At 40.8% G+C, this 21,706-nt stretch overlaps 1 protein-coding gene across 2 annotated transcripts in view; it reads left to right on the top strand.

The window, feature by feature from the left end:
• LOC145397821 (uncharacterized) overlaps positions 1-21,706 on the top strand; it is a 140,263-nt gene that overhangs the window by 28,584 nt on the left and 89,973 nt on the right. For both annotated transcript variants that reach the window (XM_080270850.1, XM_080270849.1), the window contains exon 6: positions 18,788-18,887. In XM_080270850.1, coding sequence (XP_080126976.1) covers positions 18,788-18,887 — 100 coding nt within the window. The remainder of the gene's footprint in view (positions 1-18,787; positions 18,888-21,706) is intronic.

The raw sequence follows: 21,706 nt of genomic DNA, 5'->3' as shown, positions 1-21,706 counted from the left end.
AGGAGGTATGGTTTGCCAAGAAGGTAGATAGCTACGGAAATTACCGTATTTCGCGGCATGTAAGACGCAGCATTGTGAAAGACGCACCCTAATTCTGGCAGGGCAGTTCTGTGAAAAAAAAGTTTGCCCCAACCAAGACTGCAGTAAGGTTTCTTGATAAGAGCCATTACCACACAGATACACACTCACCTTTCAGAATCTATTCATTACTGATCATCAGCCTTTGGTTTCTTTTTTTATATACAAAGAATGGTACAGGAAAAGAAAACAATGCCCCTTCATGACAAAACATGACTGATATGTGCCACTATCACTTAGATACAACACTCACCTTTCAGAATCTATTCAGTACTGCTCATCATCCTTTAGTTTCTTCTTTTATGTACAAAGAATGATACAGGAAAAGAGAAAACAAAACCCCGTCTTAACAAAACGTGACTTCAAACCACGAGGCCATCTCAACTTTGTTGATAAATATGTATCAGTAAACTGATATAAACACTGTTTTTAATATTTTATGAATTTAAAACCACAAATGAAGTCAATAAACTCTATTCTTTCATTCACTGACGAAAACATAAAATACAATGAATGTTCACATCAGTTCATTTATCCTAAAAGAACCCCGTCATATTCCACACCTGTTACAGAATTTCCTCACATTGCCTTGACTCAAGCACAATATCAGACGACTACCATCATTAATCATGCACTCTAACTAACCTGTAATTACCTCCACATATAATATAAAAAGGTAGCACTTGTAAATACACAAATTACAATGTTTTACAACCAAAGTTCAATATAGCAAGGCTGCTTGGGAACAGGATAGACAGCTGTTTTTACTCTCTTCTCTCAGTATCACTCCTTCACTGTCAGCTATGTTTGCCTTGCAGCATCAACAATTAAAAATGCATGCTTCACTGATCATAATTTACTATAAACATTCATTTCAAAACATACTATGGTGAAAACATCCATTGTTACACCTTAGTAACACTGCTGCCTCCCAGTCGCTAGACAGCAGTCTCTACCCCTTCCTCTCAGTATCACTTCCTCACTGTCAGCGATGTTTCCCTTGCAGCATCAACAGTTAAAAATACGTTCTTCACTGATCACAATTTACTAAAAACAGACATTCATCTCAAAACATGTTGAGAATGGTGAAACTATCTCTTAGCAACACTGCTGCATCCCAAGCGCTAGACAACTGGCTCAACCCTCTTCTCCCAGTATCACTCCCTTACTGTCAGCTGTTTTCCTTGCAGCATCAACAATTCAAAATGCATATTTCTCTTACCAGAATTTGCTAAAAACAGATATCCATCTCAAAACATTCGAGTACTGTGAAAACATCCATTTTTGGTCTTAACACTGCTGCCTCCTAGTCGCTATGGTACACACACACACACACGCACACATGTACACACCACATGCAACATTCGCTCACCTCTGAAACGTTTACATCAGTCCGTTTTGGAGTACCCAGTGGCTTTATTATATGCCAAAATCATCAAAATGTATTTGGTTGTTCAATATAAATATCATCACTTAAGGATATGAAACACCTCAAACAATTTATTCATCCAAACATCGTCAGTGCAAGACTAAAGGTGTACAGCACCATTGATCCTAAATTTTCCATGGTTGCATCTGTCATGATCACCTAATACCTATATTCACTTCATATTACTGACATGGTGAAAATTTCACTCGTCTTCAAATCCTGAGAATTCATCACTACTTCCCCCGAGTCCTGAAGCATCACTGGAAGTCATCACCACAGTCATCACTGTTTCACTGTCACTTTCATACAGTAAATGGTCTTCAGTACCATCCATTGAATTGCTTATACCACACCATACGATTTTAACTTGGCAATCGTTTTAACTGAGCACAGGCGATATTCAGACTTGGGGCATTTGATACAGCCCACATTAACCTCCTCAGTACATGATTCCTGAACTGAATAAAATCATATGGCGAGCATGAATAAACTACCTTATAAAATACATTGCTGGGCTGAAGGGATTATAATAAGCGGATTATTAGTTCCCTAGCCTGACTCTTCCCATTTCTACTTCCTTAACTACACCTACACCAAACTCTCACCTACACCTTAGGATTCTGGTTTTGGCCGTAACGTCCAAAATGGCAAAAGATTTTACAACCTAACCTAACCTAACCTAACAAATTTGGACGTTACGGCCTAAATGATCCCCATTGCCGATCATGAGAGCTTTGCTTAGGCAGCAGAGATGCAGAGAGTGAACGTTGTCGATCATTCTGATCGCTTCGTCTGCTAAGAATACAACAGAAATGGCGGACGCTGATACGAATGCCCGTCAGGCACTGCTATTTCAGATATTGCATCAGTTATGCTACTCAGTGAATTTTATCCTATTTTCATAACAAAATACTGTAATTGGGTGTGCCCTGAGTTGCATAGACATTGCTAAAGTACTTCACTTGGCTGAAAAAGTGAAGCTGTAACTTCGTTGGCTTGCTAGAGTAGGGTGTACGCTAGACACTAAACTGCTAAGTTGCTAAACCGCTAAACCCCTTGACGGCATTGGCCAGTTGAGCTGAAAACAATCTCGTGAATGCTTAGTGTTCATGAACTTGCATGTTTTAATATCTGCTGCATATATACACTCACAAAATGTCACAAAAGTAACTGACCTAATTAGGGTTACTGAATTTCCTTATGTGACGAAAGTCTGTTTTGATGACTTGGCAGTTTCACTAGCCAGCATCTCTCCAGTATGATTGCTTTGCTAGTTAGTGAATGGATGGCAAGCAAAGTGGTCATGATTGCCTTTCAGAAGGTTAGCAGACAGTTCACCAGTGAGCACGTTAGCTTGCTAGAGTAGGGTGTACGCTAGACACTAAACTGCTAAGTTGCTAAACCGCTAAACCCCTTGACGGTATTGGCCAGTTGAGCTGAAAACAAACCGTGGATGCTTTGTGTTTTTGAACTTCTGTGTTTTAATATCTGCTGCATATATACACTCACAAAATGTCACAAAAGTAACTGACCTAATTAGGGTTACTGTATTTCCATACGTGACGAAAGTCTGTTTTGATGACTTGGCAGTTTCACTAGCCAGCATCTCTCCAGTATGATTGCTTTGCTAGTTAGTGATGGATGGCAAGCAAAGTGGTCATGATTGCCTTTCAGAAGGTTAGCAGACGGTTCACCAGTGATCATGTACGTTAGCTTGCTGGAATAGTGCGGATGCTAAACTGTTAAATTGCTAAACCGGTAAATATCTTCACGATGTTAGCCAGTTGAGCTGTAAACAAACCCGCGAAAGTTTTATGTGTTTCTGATCTCGCGTGTTTCTTAAATCTGCTGCATATACACACTAGTGTATATTATTTTTAAAAATAAAATCAAGTCTGCATACTGTAGAAAATACCTGTGATTGCTAAGCATTGAGATGATCATCTTTATAAGAGTTTTTTCTCAGTGAAGCCTAACTAACCTGCCTTAGTCTAACGTGCAGGACGCATGGGGATATTTTAAGGTAACTTTGAGACAAAAAAGTGCGTCTTATATGCCGCGAAATACGGTAATGTGTACGAAAGCAGTTATGGAGAGTGGTGAGGCTAGGAAACTGGGAGAGGATGGAGCTGGTTGGAAGAATTTCATACAGAAATGTATGAAAATATGACAAAGGTTTGGCATCTGTTTCCTTTTGAGTGAAGTGGTAGTCATCAAATTGATTCTAGCTGATATGTGGTATGAAGAATATAAATGTGAATGAGTATGCCTGCGAGGCGGAGTCCAGATTCTGAGGTCTTGAATGGTTAGTGAGGGTGTGACCCATTCACCAGGGTAGACTTTTGGTAAGGTTCACATTGTCTGGTTTATTTTTGTCTCTGGATGGTACCTCACCCCATCCAAGGCTGGGAAAAGAGATAAATATAGATGATGGTGATAGGGTTAGTCATGATGATAATATTTTAACTATCTTCAGACACTTTTATTCAGTTCATAAGGGACTTTTGGAACTATAGTAGATAGATATGACCCTTACTAACCCAGTCCAGCACGATAAGCTTAAGTTGATAATATCATCCGATGGTAGCAAGAATAGAACATAATATGTAACTGGTCGGAAGAAGTTATAAATCAGTTTGTTCATTCATTTGTTTTTGAAGGCTCCAACATGCTTGCATGCGTTGGCCTTGGTCACCTAATGGCGGCTCTCAATGCTTCTCAATTTCTGGCAGCTTCGTTATTCAGTCCCTTATCCTTGAGGTCACACTCAGTGTCCTCGTCCCAGGTCTTTTATGGGCTGCCTCTTGCAACCCTATCCCTAACATTAACACTTCTCACTTTCTCCACCCAATTTTCATCCCCTATCCCCCCCACATGCCCAAACCATCTCAGTCTACCTCTTCTCATCACAACACCAATACACTCCAGTCCCATCCTACCCCTCAACTCTTCTATTGTAAACCTAGCTCCCCCAGTCATCACACTCAGGGATGCACTGCACATCCACCTAATCACTGTCATTTCTGTACGTTTGAGCCTGCGAATATCCTCTTCCTCATCTGCCCAAGTCTCTCTACCTTACAGCATTACACTCCTAACACATGCTGCATACAAAGATCCCATAGCACGGAGGGACAGCCCTCTCAATGTCAGGAGAGGCAACAGCTCCCTGAACTAATTCCTCACTTAAGCCACAGAGCTAGCTCGAGCCCCACCTCTCATACATAACATGTCTCCTAAATAACAAACTCTTCCACACGCTCAAGAGATCCACCAGCAAGTTCAATCTTTTCATGCCTGAGAGTCTCCACCAGCTTTCCCTGACACACCATGCATATGAAATCACCATTATCTCGCAGTCTACCTTTAATACCATTACATCTCTTATGCACCCACTTTTCACAAACACTACACAAGATGGAATTACTTTCCATGCCCTTGTGGCAAATTGCACATGGCCACCCTCCCTCTTCTTCAACAGTACCGCTACCAACCATAGATACCATCACTTCTTTTTTATCTGCATACACTCTTAATCCCTTGTGCCCCATACCATCTCTCCACACCATAAATCTTTCCTCCACCTCCCTTTCATTCTCAGTCATCAACACCATATCATTAGCATACAACATCTCCCACAAGAGCCCATTTCTGAAGTCACGTGAGAGGGATTCAAGTACCATGATAAACAACAAGGGGCTCAAAATTGACTCCTGGTGCACACCAACATTCACAGAAAACTCATCACTCAAATCTCCGTTCTCTCATACCTAGGGGTGAGCACCCACATACATAGCCATACGAACTCTAACCAGCCACCCTCGATCCCAAGCTTTCATATTGCCCACTCCACCACCTCTTTAGGGACTCAGTCATAGGCCTTCTCCTAATTATCTAAACCAAAGTAGAGTTCCCTTTTCTTTCCTATGTATTTTTTTGAAGCTGTTGAATAGTGACTATGGCATCAGTGGTCTCCTCGCCTGGCATAAACCTAAACTGCATCTCATCAGTAGTCACTCTTTCTCTAATCATGCCTTCCAGAACTCTCTCCATTACCATCATTATCTGGTCTGAGAGCTTTATGCCTCTATAATTTCCTCTTTCCATGGCATCACTCTTCCCCTTGTATGCATTTACTGTTACACTCCTCAGCCAATCATCTGGGACAACACAATCATATATAATCTTATTGATCAGGTGAGTGACTAACCTCACTCCTATATCTCTGAGGCTTTCAACATTTCAGCAGTCAACCCAGACACACCTGCTGCCTTCCCCACCTGCATCCTGTCTATTGCCTCTCTCACAGTAGCAGTGTCAATCAAAGGCCAAGGGCCAAACACTGGATCTGGAGACTCCAAACCTTCCCTGTTCCAGTCAAACTCCTGATTCAACAGCTGGCTGTAATGCTCTCTCCATGCATCTTTTAATATCCTCACTGTTCACCACTACCCTTCCTTCATCATTCTTCACATATTTCTCACCTATGATATCCCTATTCTTTGCTTTCATCTGATTTGCCACCTTAAATATCATATTCTTCCTTTCCACACAATTTAGGTTATCAAGTACAAGTCTCTGTGACTCAGACTTTGTCCTGTAAGCCTCTTTTCTAGACCTGTGCTTGGTAGCCAAGTATTTCTCTCTGTTGCCACCCTTCTTGGATTCCCAGAAAAGCCTTCTTTTCTCCATAACTGCAGCTTGTACACCCTCATCCCACCACTAGGTTAGTTTATGAGTTGATGGGCCTCTTGTGCATCCACTTACTGAATCAGTAATTTTCAGGAGATTGCTCTTGAGGGTTCTGTACTATTGTCAATGTCTCCCTGTTCAGCCACCACTCCCATCTCCCTATTGAAGGCACCCCATACTGCTTGGTTTTTCAGTTTCCATATTTTCCTCCTAGGTGCATAGGTCCTTTTTTTCATCATCCGCTCATTAAACACAATGCCATATAACAATAACTTGTGATGCTGCACACATTCCTCGCTCCCTATAACGTTTAACATTCCTTACTGACCTCCAATCAGCCCTCCTGACCAGGAAATAGTCTGTCTGGCTGCTTCTTCCCCCAGACTTCTATGTAATCAACCTACACTCTTTCTCTTCCTAAAATGTGATGTTTATAAAGTTTAACGATATTTCCCTTTCAACTATCGCTGTATATTTGGTGAAACTTGCGCATCAGATTCGTAGGTAGTGATGGAGTGTTATCCGACCATTTTCGTGTAATTGATGGTGGATTTAACCTTCAATAAGAGAACTGCATGCCCTCATTTTATGATGGGGATGTGACTCAGATAAGGAGTAGTTGGAGGAAGTTCAGGGAGCTGCTGCATATCAGGACACTGAGAGGGCTCTTCCTCCATGCCATGGGATCTTTGAATTTGGTATGTGTTAAGAGTGTAATACTGTATGGCAGTGAGACCTGGACAGTAAAGGAATAGGATATTTGTTGGCTCAAACGTACAGAAATGACAGTGACTAGGTGAATGTGTAGTGTGTCCTTGAATGTGAGGCCTGGGGGGGCTAGGTTTACAGTTGAAGAGACCTGGGACAAGGTCATTGTGTGACCAGGGATTATGGACTAAATAAGGAGGCAGCCAGAAATTGAGCAGCATGGAGAGCTGCCATTAGGTGACCAAGGTCGTTGCATGCACGTACAGTATGTTGAAGCCTTTATAAATGATACGATACGTAGCAGTCGTATAAGTGAGGAAAAGGATCATATAATGGAAATTAGGGGACATTGTAGTGATCATATGAGGCATCTGGAGATGGAAGGGCGAGGGTACCAAATGATAGTTTCAGGTAATGACCTTGAAAGTTTTTTCATTACTTCCCCTCAAAACAGATTAAAGATCCATGTATTATGTAACATAATGATTGTCTGGCCAAACCGAACACAATAAAACAAAAGAAGAACGAGAAAGCAAAATTTTGTATCAAAATGTGTAGCTGCAGTACAGTTATTGGGTACATTGCAATGTTCATAGTGAAATAAGTTTTGGAGACAAAAATGTAATAATTTGATAAGTATAGTAATGGTAAAATAACCATGTTAACCCTTCCACTTTGTGTGTGTGTGTATTTACCTATTTGTAGTATACAGGAATTGAGCAATGCTCGTGTTGTCCTGTCTCCATGTCCACATTTATCAAGTCTACCTTTACACACATGAATGTTTTTCTCATGCACCACCTCTTTGTCTAAGTTGTTCCAAATATTTAAGAATATACCTAATTGTGATATACACGGAATGTACTATGCTCGTGGGTTTCCGTCGCTGTTTCTCAATAAGTCGAATTTAACTTTAAACTCGTTTAAGTTTTTAGACCGGACGATCTCTTTGTCCAGGCTATTCCATAAGTCTATACTTCTGTAAGGAAAGCTATATTTCTTGATATCCTTCAAGCAGCTTGACTTTTTCAATTTCATTCCATGTCCTCTTGTTGCTCTCTTATCCCATACAAACAGATCTTCTTTGTCAGTTTTATCTACTCCCACCATGGTCCTGAACACCGCAATCATGTCTCCCCTCTTTCTCCTTTCCTCTAACGAAGGCAAATCCAGTTTTTCCAGCCTCTCTCTGTATGACAGGTCTGTCAGACTGGGGACCATCTTGGTTGCTGTTCTTTGTATTCTCTCAATCTTGTTTATATCTTTCTTTTTGTGTGGGCACCACACTACCGCTGCATATTCTAACCTGGGGCGGATCATGGCCACTATCAATTTTTTCATCATTTCCTCATCCATATAATGAAATGCTACTCTTATGTTAGTCAAGAGCTTATAAGTCTCTCCAACTATCTTGTTAATGTGCTTTTCTGGTGACAAACTATCTTGGACCAGCACTCCCAAATCTTTCTCTTCTCTCCTTTTTGTGATTAATTCATTACCCAAAAAATAATTCAGTGATGGTCTCCTGGTACTTTTACCCATTTCCAATATTTTACATTTCTTTACATTAAATTTCATTTCCCACGTCCGGCTCCAATTGTGTATCCTATCCAAATCCTCCTGCAGTATTTTACAATCCTCCTCAACCTCTATCTTCCTCAAGATCTTTACATCATCAGCAAACAGACTCGCATAACTGTTCACTCCATCTACCATGTCATTTACGTAAATCAGGAACATTACTGGCGCCAACACTGAGCCTTGAGGGACTCCACTTGTTACTTCCCTCCATCCAGACATCTTTTCCTTTATTACTGTCCTCATTTCTCTGTCTCTCAAAAAGTCTCTCATCCATTCCAGAAGTTTCCCCTTTAGTCCTCCTATATATTCTAGTTTCCACATTAGTCTCTTATGAGGTACCTTGTCAAAGGCCTTCTCTAAGTCTAAGTACACACAATCCACCCAACCATCTCTCTCCTGTACCACATCAATCGCTCTTGAGTAAAAGCTCAACAAGTTTGAAACACATGACCTTCCACTTCTGAATCCAAACTGACATTCAGCCAAAATATTCATCTCTTCCAGATATTTTATCCATCTGTCTTTCAGGATTCTCTCACACAATTTTGCGACCATGCTGGTTAGAGACACTGGTCTATAATTCAGGGGTTCTTCCCTGTTTCCTCCCTTGTAAATTGGTACCACATTTGCCCTCTTCCATTCTTTTGGCACTTTCCCCTCTTCCAGTGAGCATACAATTAAGCTGTGAATTTTATCCGCCAGTTGTTCTCTGCATTCCTTCAGTACCCAATTAGAAATTCCATCAGGTCCTGGGGCTTTCCTTACATCTTGAGTTTCCAGTAATTTATACACTTCCTGCACCTCCACTTTTATATCTTTCATCACCAGAACATTTCTAATCACTCCCTCCCCTTCCACAAGCTCCTTTTCTTTAGTGAAAACTGACTGGAAACGTTTGTTCATTATTTCTGCTTGCATTGCCGCATCCTTAAAGACCTCTCCATCTACTTTCAGCTTGGTGATTCCTTCCTTTTGTTTCAGTTTACCATTAACAAATCTATAAAACAATTTGGGTTCATCCTTGCATTTGTCAATTATACCTTTTTGAAAATTCCTTTCTTCTTCCCTACGTATTCTTGTGTATTCGTTTCTTGTTCTTTTATATTCTTCCTTTGTTCTGTCGTTACCTCTCTTTCTCCAATTGTTCCACGCCTTATCTCTCTCTTTTTTGGCTATCATACACCTTCTATTAAACCACTCCTTTTTCCTGTTTTCTTTCCCTCTTACTCTTGGTACAAACTTTTCCACTCCCAAATTATAGAGGTCTAGAAAGATATCCCACTTCCTCTGTATCTCTCTTGTTTCTCTGAATTTTCTCCAATCCGCATTTTCAAAAAAATTTCTCAATCCTGTAAAATTTGCTTTGCCAAAGTTGTATCTTCCCTGTCTATGAAGCTCGTCTCTTGGCTCGACGTTTCCTATTAACATCTGGAACTCAATGACCACGTGATCACTTTTTCCCAAAGGACAGAGATATTCCAATGATTCTATTACATCGGGTTCTTTGGTGAACAGTAAATCTAACCTTGCTGGTGTGTCCTCACCTCGAAACCATGTCTCTTCTTTGACCCATTGCGTCATCACATTATTCATTATTATATTTAATAACATAGTGCCCCACGAATCCTCGCAGCCTCCCGAGTGCCATTCCTCCCAGTTCACCTCTTTACAATTAAAGTCACCCACCAAAATTATATTATTGCTTTTCTCAATTATTTTTTGCAAGTAGCTAGCCATATCTGACAACATCTCATGGTATTCGTCATCTTCCATGCTCTCGTCTTTGGGGGAACATACACTACCGCCATATTTACCAAAGTGCATTTACCTAATTGTGATATACAGGAAATGAGCTATGGTCACGGGGTCCTGTCTCTGTTTCTCAGTAAGTCAAATTTAGCTTTAAACTCGTTTAAGATTTTAGACTGGACGAGCTCTTTGTCCAGGCTATTCCATGGGTCTATACATCTATAAGGAAAACTATATTTCTTGATATCCTTCAAGCAGCTTGGCTTCTTCAGTTTCATTCCGTGTCCTCATGTTACTCTCTTATCCCATAAAAACAGATCTTCTTTGTCAATTTTATCTACTCCCATCATTGATCCTGAACAATGCAATGTTGCCTCTCTTTCTTCCTTTCTTCTAAGGAAGGCAAATCCAGCTTTTCCAGCTTCTCTCTTTACGACAGATCTGCCAGACTGGAGACCATTTTGGTTGCTGTTCTTTGTATTCTTTCAATCTTGTTTATATCTTTCTTTTTGTGTGGGGATAACACTATCTATCTATCTTTAGCCCGACGCCCTAATCCCGCAAAGGGTGGCCGCAGACAAAATGCCTCCAAGTCACTCTGTCACCCACCATTTGACTCCCCTCCCCTCAACTCACCCCCCCCTCCCTCATATACCTCTCAACTCCATCCCTCCACCTCATCCTTGGTCTACCCCTCCCTCTCCCTCCCTCCACCTCACCTACATACACCCTCTTAGTCAGTCTTTCATTCTCCATTCTCCACATGTCCAAACCACCTCAGTGTATTTCTCCTAATCTTTTCAACCACATCCACATCTACCCCACAACGTTCCTTCACTTCTTCATTCGTCAACCTGTCCCTCCACGTCACTCCACATGCTCCTCTCAAGTAACTCATTTCCACTGCTCTCACTCTTGACTTGTTCCCCTTCAAGGTCCACGCCTCGCTTCCATACGTCAGGGTAGGGATCACAATACCATCATGCAGTGACTTCTTAACTTCCATACTCACCTCCCTATTTCTCATCACTGCTTTCAGTGTACCAACAACCTTTCTCCCCTGCTGTACCCTTTCACGTACTTCATCCCCCAAAGCTCCATCCTTACTCATCACACTACCCAAGTACTTGAATGCACTCACATTCTCCATATCCTCACTATCCAACCTCACTGCACACTCTGTGACTTCATTCCTCTCAAACACCATAACTTTACTTTTGTTTACATTAACTTTCAGCTTCCTCCTCCTACACACTGTCCCAAATTCATTCACCAAACCTTGCAACTCCCATTCATCTTCACTCAACAATACTGTATCATCAGCAAACAGCAACACTACTGCTGCATATTCTAACCTGGAGCGAATCATGGCCGCTATCAATTTTTTCATCATCTCCTCATCCATGTAATGAAAAGCTACTCTTATATTAGTCAGGAGTTTATATGTCTCTCTAACTGTCTTGTTAATGTGTTTTTCAGGTGACAAACTGTCCTGGACCAGCACTCCCAAATCTTTCTTTTCTCTCACTTTTGTGATTGGTTCATTACCCATCAGGTAATTCAGTGATGGCCTCTTGGTACTTTTACTGTCTATCTATCTATTGCCAGACGCCTCAATCCCGTTTGGGGTGGCCACAAACAAATCGCCTCCAAGTCGCCCTGTCCCCCGCCATTTCACTGCCCTGCTCCCAACTCACATCCCCCTCTCTCATATACCTCTCCACCCCATCCCTCCATCTTATCCTTGGCCTCCCCCTCTCTCTTCCCCCCTCCATCTCACTCACATACACTCTTTTCGTCAGTCTTTCACCCTCCATCCTCTCCACATGGGCAAACCACCTCAGTGTGTTCCTCATAACGCTTCCTATCACATCCACATTCACACCACAACGCTCCTTTATATCCTCATTTGTCAGCCTGTCTCTCCATGTGACTCCACAGGCTCCTTTTAAATAACTCATTTCCACTGCTCTCACTCTTGACTTGTGTCCTTCCAACAACGTCCAAGCTTCACTTCCATACTTTAGAGTTGGTATCACGGTACTGTCATGTAGTACTTTTACCCTTTTCCAATATTTTACATTTTTTTACATTGAATTTCATTTCCCACATCTGGCTCCCTTCGTGTAACAAATCCAGATCCTGCAGCATTTTACCTCCTTCTCAACCTCTACCTTCCTCAAGATCTTTGTATCATCAGCAAACAGACTTGCATAACTGTTCACTCCATCTACCATATCATTTATGTAAATCAGAAACATTACTAGCGCCAACACTGAGCCCTGTGGAACTCCACTTGTTACTTCCCTCCATCCAGACATCCTAGCCTTTATTACTGTACTCATTTGTCTGTCTCTCAAAAAGTCTCTCATCCATTCCAGGAGGTTCCCCTTCAGTCCTCCTATATGCTTTCGTTTCCACATTAGTCTCTTATGAGGTACCTTGTCGAAGGCCTTCACCAAATCTAAATACACACAATCCACCCAACCATCTCTCTCCTGAAGCACGTCAATCACTCTTGAGTAAAAACTCAACAAGTTGGAAACACATAACCTTCCACTTCTGAATCCAGACTGACATTCAGCCAAAATATTCATCTCTTCCAGATATTTTACCCATCTATCTTTCAGAATTCTCTCACAATTTTGTGACAATGCTGGTTAGGGACACTGGTCTGTAATTCAGGGGTTCTTCCCTGTTTCCTCCCTTATAAATTGGTACCACATTTGCCCTCTTCCATTCTTGAGGCACTTTCCTCTCTTCCAAAGAACACACAATTAAACTGTGAATCTTATGCGGCAGTTGTTCTCTGCATTCCTTCAGTACCCAATTAGAGATTCCATCTGGTCCTGGGGCGCTCCTTACATCTTGAGTTTCCAGTAATTTATATACTTCCTGTACTTCCACTTTTATGTCTTTTATCACTACATTTCTGGTCACTCCCTCTCCTTCCACAAACTCCTTTTCATTAGTGAAAACTGATTGGAAACATTTGTTCATTATTTTTTGCTTGCATTGCCTCATCTTTATAGACCTCTCCTTCTACTTTCAGTTTGGTGATTCCTTCCTTTTGTTTCAATTTGCCATTGACAAATCTATAAAACAGTTTGGTTTCATCCTTACATTTGTCTATTATACCTTTTTCAAAATTCCTTTCTTCCTCTCTGCGTATTCTTGTACAGTATATTCATTTCTAGTTCTTTTATATTCTTCCTTTGTTTTGTTGTTACCTCTCTTCAATTGTTCCACGCTGTCTCTCTCTCTTTTTTTGCTATCGTACACCTTCTATTAAACCACTCCTTTTTCCTGTTTTCTTTCCCCCTTACTCTTGGCACAAATTTTTCCACTCTCAAATTATTGAGGCCTAGAAAAATATCCCACTTCCTCTGTATCTCTCTTGTTTTTCTGAATTTTCTCCAATCTGCATTTTCAAAAAATTTTCTCAATCCTGTAAAGTTTGCTTTTCCAAAGTTGTATCTTCCCTGCCTATAAAGCTCGTCTCTTGGCTCCACATTCCCTGTTATCATCTGGAACTCAGTGACCACATGATCACTTTTTCCAATAGGACACAGATATTTCAAGGATTCTATTACATCGGGTTCTTTGGTAAACAGTAAATCTAGTCTTGCTGGTGTGTCCTCACCTCGGAACCATGTCTCTTCTTTGACCCATTGCATCATCACATTGTTCATTGTTATATTTAATAATATAGTGCCCCACGAATCTTTTCTGCCTCCTGAGTCCCATTCCTCCCAGGTCACCTCTTTACAGTTAAAGTCACCCATTAAAAATATATTTTTGCTTTTCTCAATCTTTTTCTGTAAATAACTAGCCATGTCTGACAACATTTCATGGTATTCATCATCACTCCATGCTCTTGTCTTAGGGGGAACATACACTACCACCATATCTCTCTTGCTATTCTCTCTAGTTTCTAATTTCATATTTATCACTTCGACCCTGTCTTCTCCCATTTCCACAGTATCTACATTTACGTAGTTCTTCACTGCTATCATCATTCCTCCTTCCGTTTTTTCTTTTCTGTCTCCACAGTTTGTATTTACCATCTCCCATATGGACATCAATATCTTCTCTTAACTTGGTCTTTACAAAGCACATAACATCAGGTTCATGTACCCTCAAAAAATTGTTGATTTCTAGCCTTGCCAATATTAAACCATGAACATTAGTATATGCCACCTTCACATTATTTATTTATTTTGTGTGTGTGTGTGTGTGTGTGTGTGTGTGTGTGTGTGTATTTCTGGATATCCCTCACATGGGGTTTTTGAGATATACAGTATATATAAAAAGAATTGTTTTAATAAAATAACCACACCAAAAAATAGACTATAATTTCTTGAGTAAGAATGTCTGACATAAAGTAATGTAAAAATAATAATAAAAAAAATACCTGTGTTTTGAGTTGTCAAAACCTGTGATATTGGAGCTCCTCAACAGCAGACGTATGCTGTTTGTTATAATGATAAACTCAGCTTTTTTTTTTTTTTTTTTTTGAGCTCCTCAACAGCAGACGTATGCTGTTTGTTATAATGATAAACTCAGGTTTTTTTTTTTTTTTTTTTTGAGCTCCTCAACAGCAGACGTATGCTGTTTGTTATAATGATAAACTCAGCTTTTTTTTTTTTTTTTTTTTTTTTTTTTAAATAATAGCACCTTCATTTTCACTCTCATTTTCATCTGACAACATATCTGAGTCATCAGACATCACTTCCATCAGATCCAAGTAGGCTGCTGCGGCAGTGAAAACATTTCATACCATAAGCCTCGAGGTATTTCTGGTACGTGACAAAAACAACAGACGATAAAATAATCCTCCCATGATGTCAGCACCTCAGTATTGCCACTTCCTGATATCCGAACCACTATTGGGCCCCCAGTACTGACGTGCAAATATAAAAAGTCCAGAACATGTACTCATGCCACGCGTTGGCTACAGACGTATTTTACAGTAGCACATTGACTTGGCACCCGATGTGAAAGGGTTAATAATTTTCAGTTCGAATGATAATTACTATTTTCTTTCCTCGTCGTTCAGCCTGCAGGTGACTTTACACTCCCTCTTTTGTCTTTCTTTCCCTCATTCTTTTCTGTTCCATCTGCCTATGGATGACTGTATACTGAGTGACAAGCTGAATGGTTTTATGTTCATCAGGAAACCATTTACTATGCTGGGTGGTAACCATATAACCAAATCATGGGGCCTGGTGGTTTAGTGGGTAATTGCGGCACTCCAATTGGATTGAGCCGGTGAAGGTTTATATCCAGGAGGTTGTTGGGGTTATTGCTCACATAATGCCACTCGGGGATGAGTAAGGCTGGTTACTCTCTTCTTAAATGCCTGGACCAACTTGCCTAGTCCCGGGATCCTACGCTCCTCCTTGGGCAACATAGGATTGGATGATGTATGGATGTACTTAAAAATAAAAGTTGGATTGGTTTTTAGTTGTTTTCCTATATTGGACATATGTATACATTTAATGCCTTCACATCTGGTGGCACGTCTATGTGTCCCTAAGCAAATGTCTCTAGCTCGGTTCGCACGTACAGGTATACCTTGATATACGATACCCCTAGGTGTGATGCCCTGGCTTAACAGTGAGGATAGAAATACCACCATACACTGCCTAACGATGGCCGAACCCCAGTTTAATGATGGATATTTATTTTTGTTTATATTTTTTGTTGATTTTAATTATATTTTAGACTAAAATTGTGTGTTTAGGTTGATTTATAAACTTTTTAGACTTAGATTAATATGTTTTAGCCACAGGTGGGGTGAGCATTGTCATTTTGGGGTACAGTTTACTGAGCTTGATTTTTTCCAAACTTATATTTGTCAATTTTCATATTTTATTTGTTGGTTTTAGCGAGTTATTTACAGGTGTTAGGCCATTTAGGTTGGCTTTAAGCTTGTTTTGGGGCTCATTTGGTTGGGTTTTGGACTTGGTTGGGGGGGAAACCCAAGCCTGAAAAATGCATCTCATTACTTTACATGTTAAAACTACCCCGATATACGATACCCCGCCTGACGATGGGTTTTAACCTAACCAGTTACATCATTAAACCGGGGTATTACTGTATACGTGTTCTGGACTTTTTATATTTGCTCGCCAGTACTGGGGACCCAATACTAGTTCAGGTATCAGGAGGTGGCAAGACTAAGGTCTTGTCATCATGGGAAGACTATTTTATTGCCTATTATTTTCGTCACATACCAGAAGTATGTCAAGGCGTGAGGTATGAGGTGCTTCACTCCCGCGGCAACCTAATTAGATCTGATGGAAGTGCTGTCTGATGACTCAGATTATGTTGTCAGATGAAAGTGAGAGTAAAAAAAAAGAGGTGCTGTCATATAAAAAAAAAAAAAAAACAGCTTCGTCTATCTATTTGTCCATAGCCATATGCCATAATCCTGTAAGGGGTGGCCGATTGTCTTTGAGTTAGTCATTTATGGGGAGGGGCACTAACCCTCCACCAACGCCCTTGTTGACACAAAGGGAACACGTATGGGTTGGTTAAATGGTTACCACCCAGCGTTGTAAATGGTTTCCTGGCTTGCAGGAAACCAATAGGCTTGTCACTCAGTGTAAAGCTACCTAAAGTGGACAGAAGAGTAATAAAAAATGGCAGGAAAGATGGGAGAAATAGGAAGAGAGGAGGGCAGACACAGAAAGAGAATGATAAAGGTGAAGGAAGAAGTAGGCAGCACTACATGAACTGGGTGAATGATGGTTACCACCACCTACCACCAGAACAGCTTTGAGTTTATACTGAATGGCATATGCCTGGCAGTGGAGGAGCTCCAACATCATGGGTTTTGATAGCTCACCACACAGATTATTATTATTATTATTATTATTATTATTATTATTATTTATTTAATTATTATTATTATTATTTTTTTTACATTATGTTGGACATCATTTTACTCAGGAAATTATGGTCTATTTTTTGGTGTGGAATATTTTATCAAAACAATTATCTTTATACTGTGTATCTCAGAATCCCCATGCGTGGGACATCCAGGTGAAAAAAAATAATAATCACCAGAAGTGGAAGGGTTAAAACTGAAAATTACTATAAATTACACTACTCATAATACCAGGGAGAATACTCACCAAGCTTGATGGTGGTTTGATGCATGAAGGGCCTGAGTTCAGTGGGGTGAAGCCTTGTAAGCTTCACAATTGTCCCTTGTTTTTTTCCTCTTGCTATTAATCCACTTGTCTTTATGAACTTGCCGCTTCCGTGTAATCTGGGGACGTTCACCACCACTTTCTTCACTTGATATCTTGACACTGTAATCCATGCAAAATGGCAAAAAAATGTGAGTAGTCAGTGTAATGCACCTGCGATGCATTATAAACCCAAGGGATACTATCTGGAGGTGGTGGTGGCATGAGTGGCCTTGGGGGCGGTGCTGTGATTGGCAGGAATGGTGTGTGTGTGTCCCTTTTGGCTCACTCTTATAGGCTGAACCGCTCACCCCTCTGTTCCTCAAAAACACTATATGCTAGGTCAGACTCTAGCAAAAAATGGAGCGACTGTAGCCTCACGGTAGAGGTGTGAGATGGTCGAGTATCGCAGTGACCCTTGTACCAGTACGCAGAGGAAGGTTCCACCCATACCAGCCTGTCAGAACCTGAAAATGGCCAGGTCCTTCTGTTTCTAGACGGCTTATGTAAGCAAAAATGTCTATACTGAAGAAAGAGCCCTAAATTTTTATTTATTGTAAAAGTGGATGATTATATATTGAGCGATTGTGTAATAAAGGTGTACTGTATGTCATCCATGATTTTTTTTTTTTTTTGCAGCTGAGATGTTTTTGTTGAGTTATATGGAGTCCTCTCATATGAAAGGGTTATTGAATGCCACATCTATCTAACCTCCCTCTCTTAAAATATCCCTGAAGCAGAATTAAATGACGTGGAGATTGCAAGATTGAAGTAAATTAGTTTTCCGTCAGGTTGAAAATGCTAAATACTGTACTGTACTCTGCTCCAGTGTCATAATTTTTATTGTGATACTGCTATACACACCTTTCTCAAATTTGGCCTAAAAGTGCCACCTCTGCATTTTTAATGCTTATTTATAACAGTTGGTTACCACTAGCATATGATCGTAGTCACAAAGAAGTGCTGTAGAAAGGATGTAGAGCTGTAGTATTACCTTTTTCAGCATCCAACTTATGCGAAATATACAAACGGACAAAAATTTGGGTCAAGTTAGGGGTATAGCACCATACCATCAGTCAGTTTTATTCAGCTTTAGAGAAATTTCGGACTGGAGGAATTGCATACCATGTACCCTTCATGAATCCCATCATTGCCAGTGGTGTGCTCTGAGTATGGGGGGGGGGGGGAATCATGTGGTAGCAGCAAGAATAGATGCAGTAAAATAGTATATCATGGGGCTGAAGGTGTCAGTAACAAAAAAGACCAGCAAAAAGGCAGACCGTAGTGAGGTTGTAGTATGTAATGAGGAATTACTCTATACTGTATGTCTTGATTTTTTTCTTCTCCACAGTGAAGCAGAAGCAGCAAAAGATGATGCAGGAGAGACTGAGAAAAAGAATGAAAATATACCAGAACAAAAAGATGATGATGACATGGCTGAACCTGCAGATGTAAGTTGTCAGTGATTTACTTCACCCCATTAAATTTGGTGATACTGTTGTCTTGTTACCTCTTGATGAGGGAGAGATCTCTCGGTGAAAGATTTATTGAAGTTCATGTCTGGTTTCTCAAGTTGCAAAAGTCTCTTCTAGGCTGAGAAAAAGCATCTGGTGGAAACAAGAAAAAGTATTAAGACATTGCATAGGTTGAATGAATTAGAACCAACACAAACTACTACTCAAGCAATCCCCTCTAATGAAAGTTGTCTCGTATCTTTTCCACTTCTGTATACATCATACCTACCAAATTTTTTTTCAACTCTGAATTTTATGTTCTTAAACTTTTTGTTTCAGGCAGGTTTTTAAGTTTATGGATGCATCGAGGAGGAAATTGTGGAAGTTTAAAAACCATGAACTGTTTCTTGAGAGTTTCTGATTCAATGTGTGGATGGATAAGGGGCTTTCCAAGACAGGAGGTAACATGGTGGCAAGATGAGAGTGTAGAAGGTGCAGTTAAGGAGAAAAGACTTTTTTGTAATGGAAAAGAGGTGGTAACAGAGAGGAATAGGCTGCTTGGCTGCCAAGGATAGGGCCAGAAGGGAGGTATACAGGGAAAAATCTGAGTCCCTGAGACTTTTGCTGAATAACTTAAATAGTGCCAAAAGGAAGAATGTGGTATTTATGGTGGCAGATCAGACGAAGAGGGAACATAGGGATATCATTGGCGGACAGTGTGTGAAGATTGATGAAGGAAAGGTAGTGGTGGATAGTGAGGATATTGAAGACACCTGCCGAGAGCAGTAAAATTAGCTGCTGAATAAGGAGTTTGGAACAGGGAAGGTTGGGAGTCAGCTGATCCAGTGGTTGGCTATTGTCCTTTAATTAATGCTGTTACTGTGAGTGGAGCAATAAACAGGATGCAGTTGGGGAAGGCAGCAGGTGTGTCTCGATTCATTTTGTTTCGTTTTTAAAGGCTCCAACATGCTTGCATGTGTTATCATTGGCCACCTAGTGGCTGATCTCCATGCTGCTCAATGTCTGGCAGCTTTCCTATTCAGTCCCTTATCCGTAAGGACACACTCAGGTCCCAGGTCATTTTTTGGTCTACCTCTCACAACCCTACCCCAAACATTAATGCTTCTCTCTTTTTGGACCCAATTAGCCATCATCTGTATCCTCGCCAGATGCCCAAACCATCTCAATCTATTCCTCATCACAACACCAATACACTCCAGTCTCATCCTGCCTCTCAACTCCTCCATCATAAACCTAGCCCCCCAGGCCTTGCACTCAAGGACACGCTGCACATCCACCTGATCATTGTCATTTCTGTATGTTTTGCCTGGGTTGACTGCTGAAATGTTAAAAGCCATGGGAGGTACAGAAGTGAGTTAATTTATAAAAGCCATGGGAGGTACAGAAGTGAGTTAAGTTAATATCTATCTATCTATCTATCTATAGCCTGACGCCCTAATCCCGCAAAGGGTGTCCACAGACAAAATGCCTCCAAGTCGCTCTGTCACCCACCATTTGACTATCCTCCCCCCAACTCACTCCCCCCTCCCCCATATACCTCTCAACTCCATCCCTCCACCTCATCCTCAGTGTTCCCCTCCCTTTCCCTCCCTCCACCTTACCTACATACACTCTCTTCATTAGTCTTTCATTCTTCATTCTCTCCTCATGTCCAAACCACCTCAGTGTATTTCTCCTAATCTTCTCAACAACATTCACATCGACCCCACAATGTTCCTTCACTTCTTTAATCGTCAACCTGTCCCTCCATGTCACTCCACATGCTCTTCTCAAGTAACTCATTTCCACTGCTCTCACTCTTGACTTGTTCCCCTCTAGCAAGGTCCATGCTTCGCTTCCCTACGTCAGGGTAGGGATCACAATATTATCATGCAGTGACTTTTTGACAACCATACTCACCTCCCTGTTTCTCATCACTGCATTCAGTGAACCAACAACCTTCCTTCCCTGCTGTACCCTTTCAAGCACTTCATCCCCCAAAGTTCCATTTTTACTCATCACGCTACCCAAGTACTTGAATGCACTCACATTCTCCATATCCTCACCATCCAACCTCCTCGTACATTCTGTGACTTCATTCATCTCAAACACCATAACTTTACTCTTGTTTACATGAACTTTCAGATTCCTTTTCCTACACACTGTCCCAAGTCCATTCACCAAACCTTGCAACTCCCATTCTTCACTCAACAATCTTGTATCATCAGCAAACAACAACACCAGAATCTTCCAAATCCCCCCCTTATTCATTAGAGCCACCCCCACATCCACTGCCCTACCTTGCACCTCCTTTACAACCCCATCCATGTATATATTAAACAGCCATGGAGACATCACACATCTCTGTTTTAGTCCCACATTTAGATCAAAGAAGTCACTCAGCTCACCATCCACTCGCACCATAGCCCTAGCTCCTTTGTACATACTCTTCACAGCACTCACCAATTTCCCCTCCAGTCCATATATTCTTAATACCTTCCACATATTTTGCCTATCTATTCTGTCATAAGCTTTCTCCAAGTCCATGAAGGCAGCATACACTTTCTTTCCCATCTCTAGATAGTTCACTAAACATCTTAGAACAAATATCCGATCTACACATCCTTTTCCCTTCCTAAATCCCCCTTGCTCTTCTCCAGCCAGCTCCTCTGTTATATGCCTAACCCTGTCAATGAGTTTCTGATTTGATAAATTCAGTTACGGTGATACCCTGATTATGTGGGCTATATGGTGTGAAGGGGTGCCCAAATAATCTGAAATCATGATTAATTCAGCAGAAACAAAACACAAGTACT

This window comes from Coenobita brevimanus, chromosome 43 (assembly GCF_032717465.1).
Source record: "Coenobita brevimanus isolate Jiangsu-jjx chromosome 43, ASM3271746v2, whole genome shotgun sequence".
In the NCBI taxonomy this organism is placed as follows: domain Eukaryota; kingdom Metazoa; phylum Arthropoda; class Malacostraca; order Decapoda; family Coenobitidae; genus Coenobita; species Coenobita brevimanus.
This window is presented reverse-complemented; position numbering and strand designations above follow the sequence as displayed.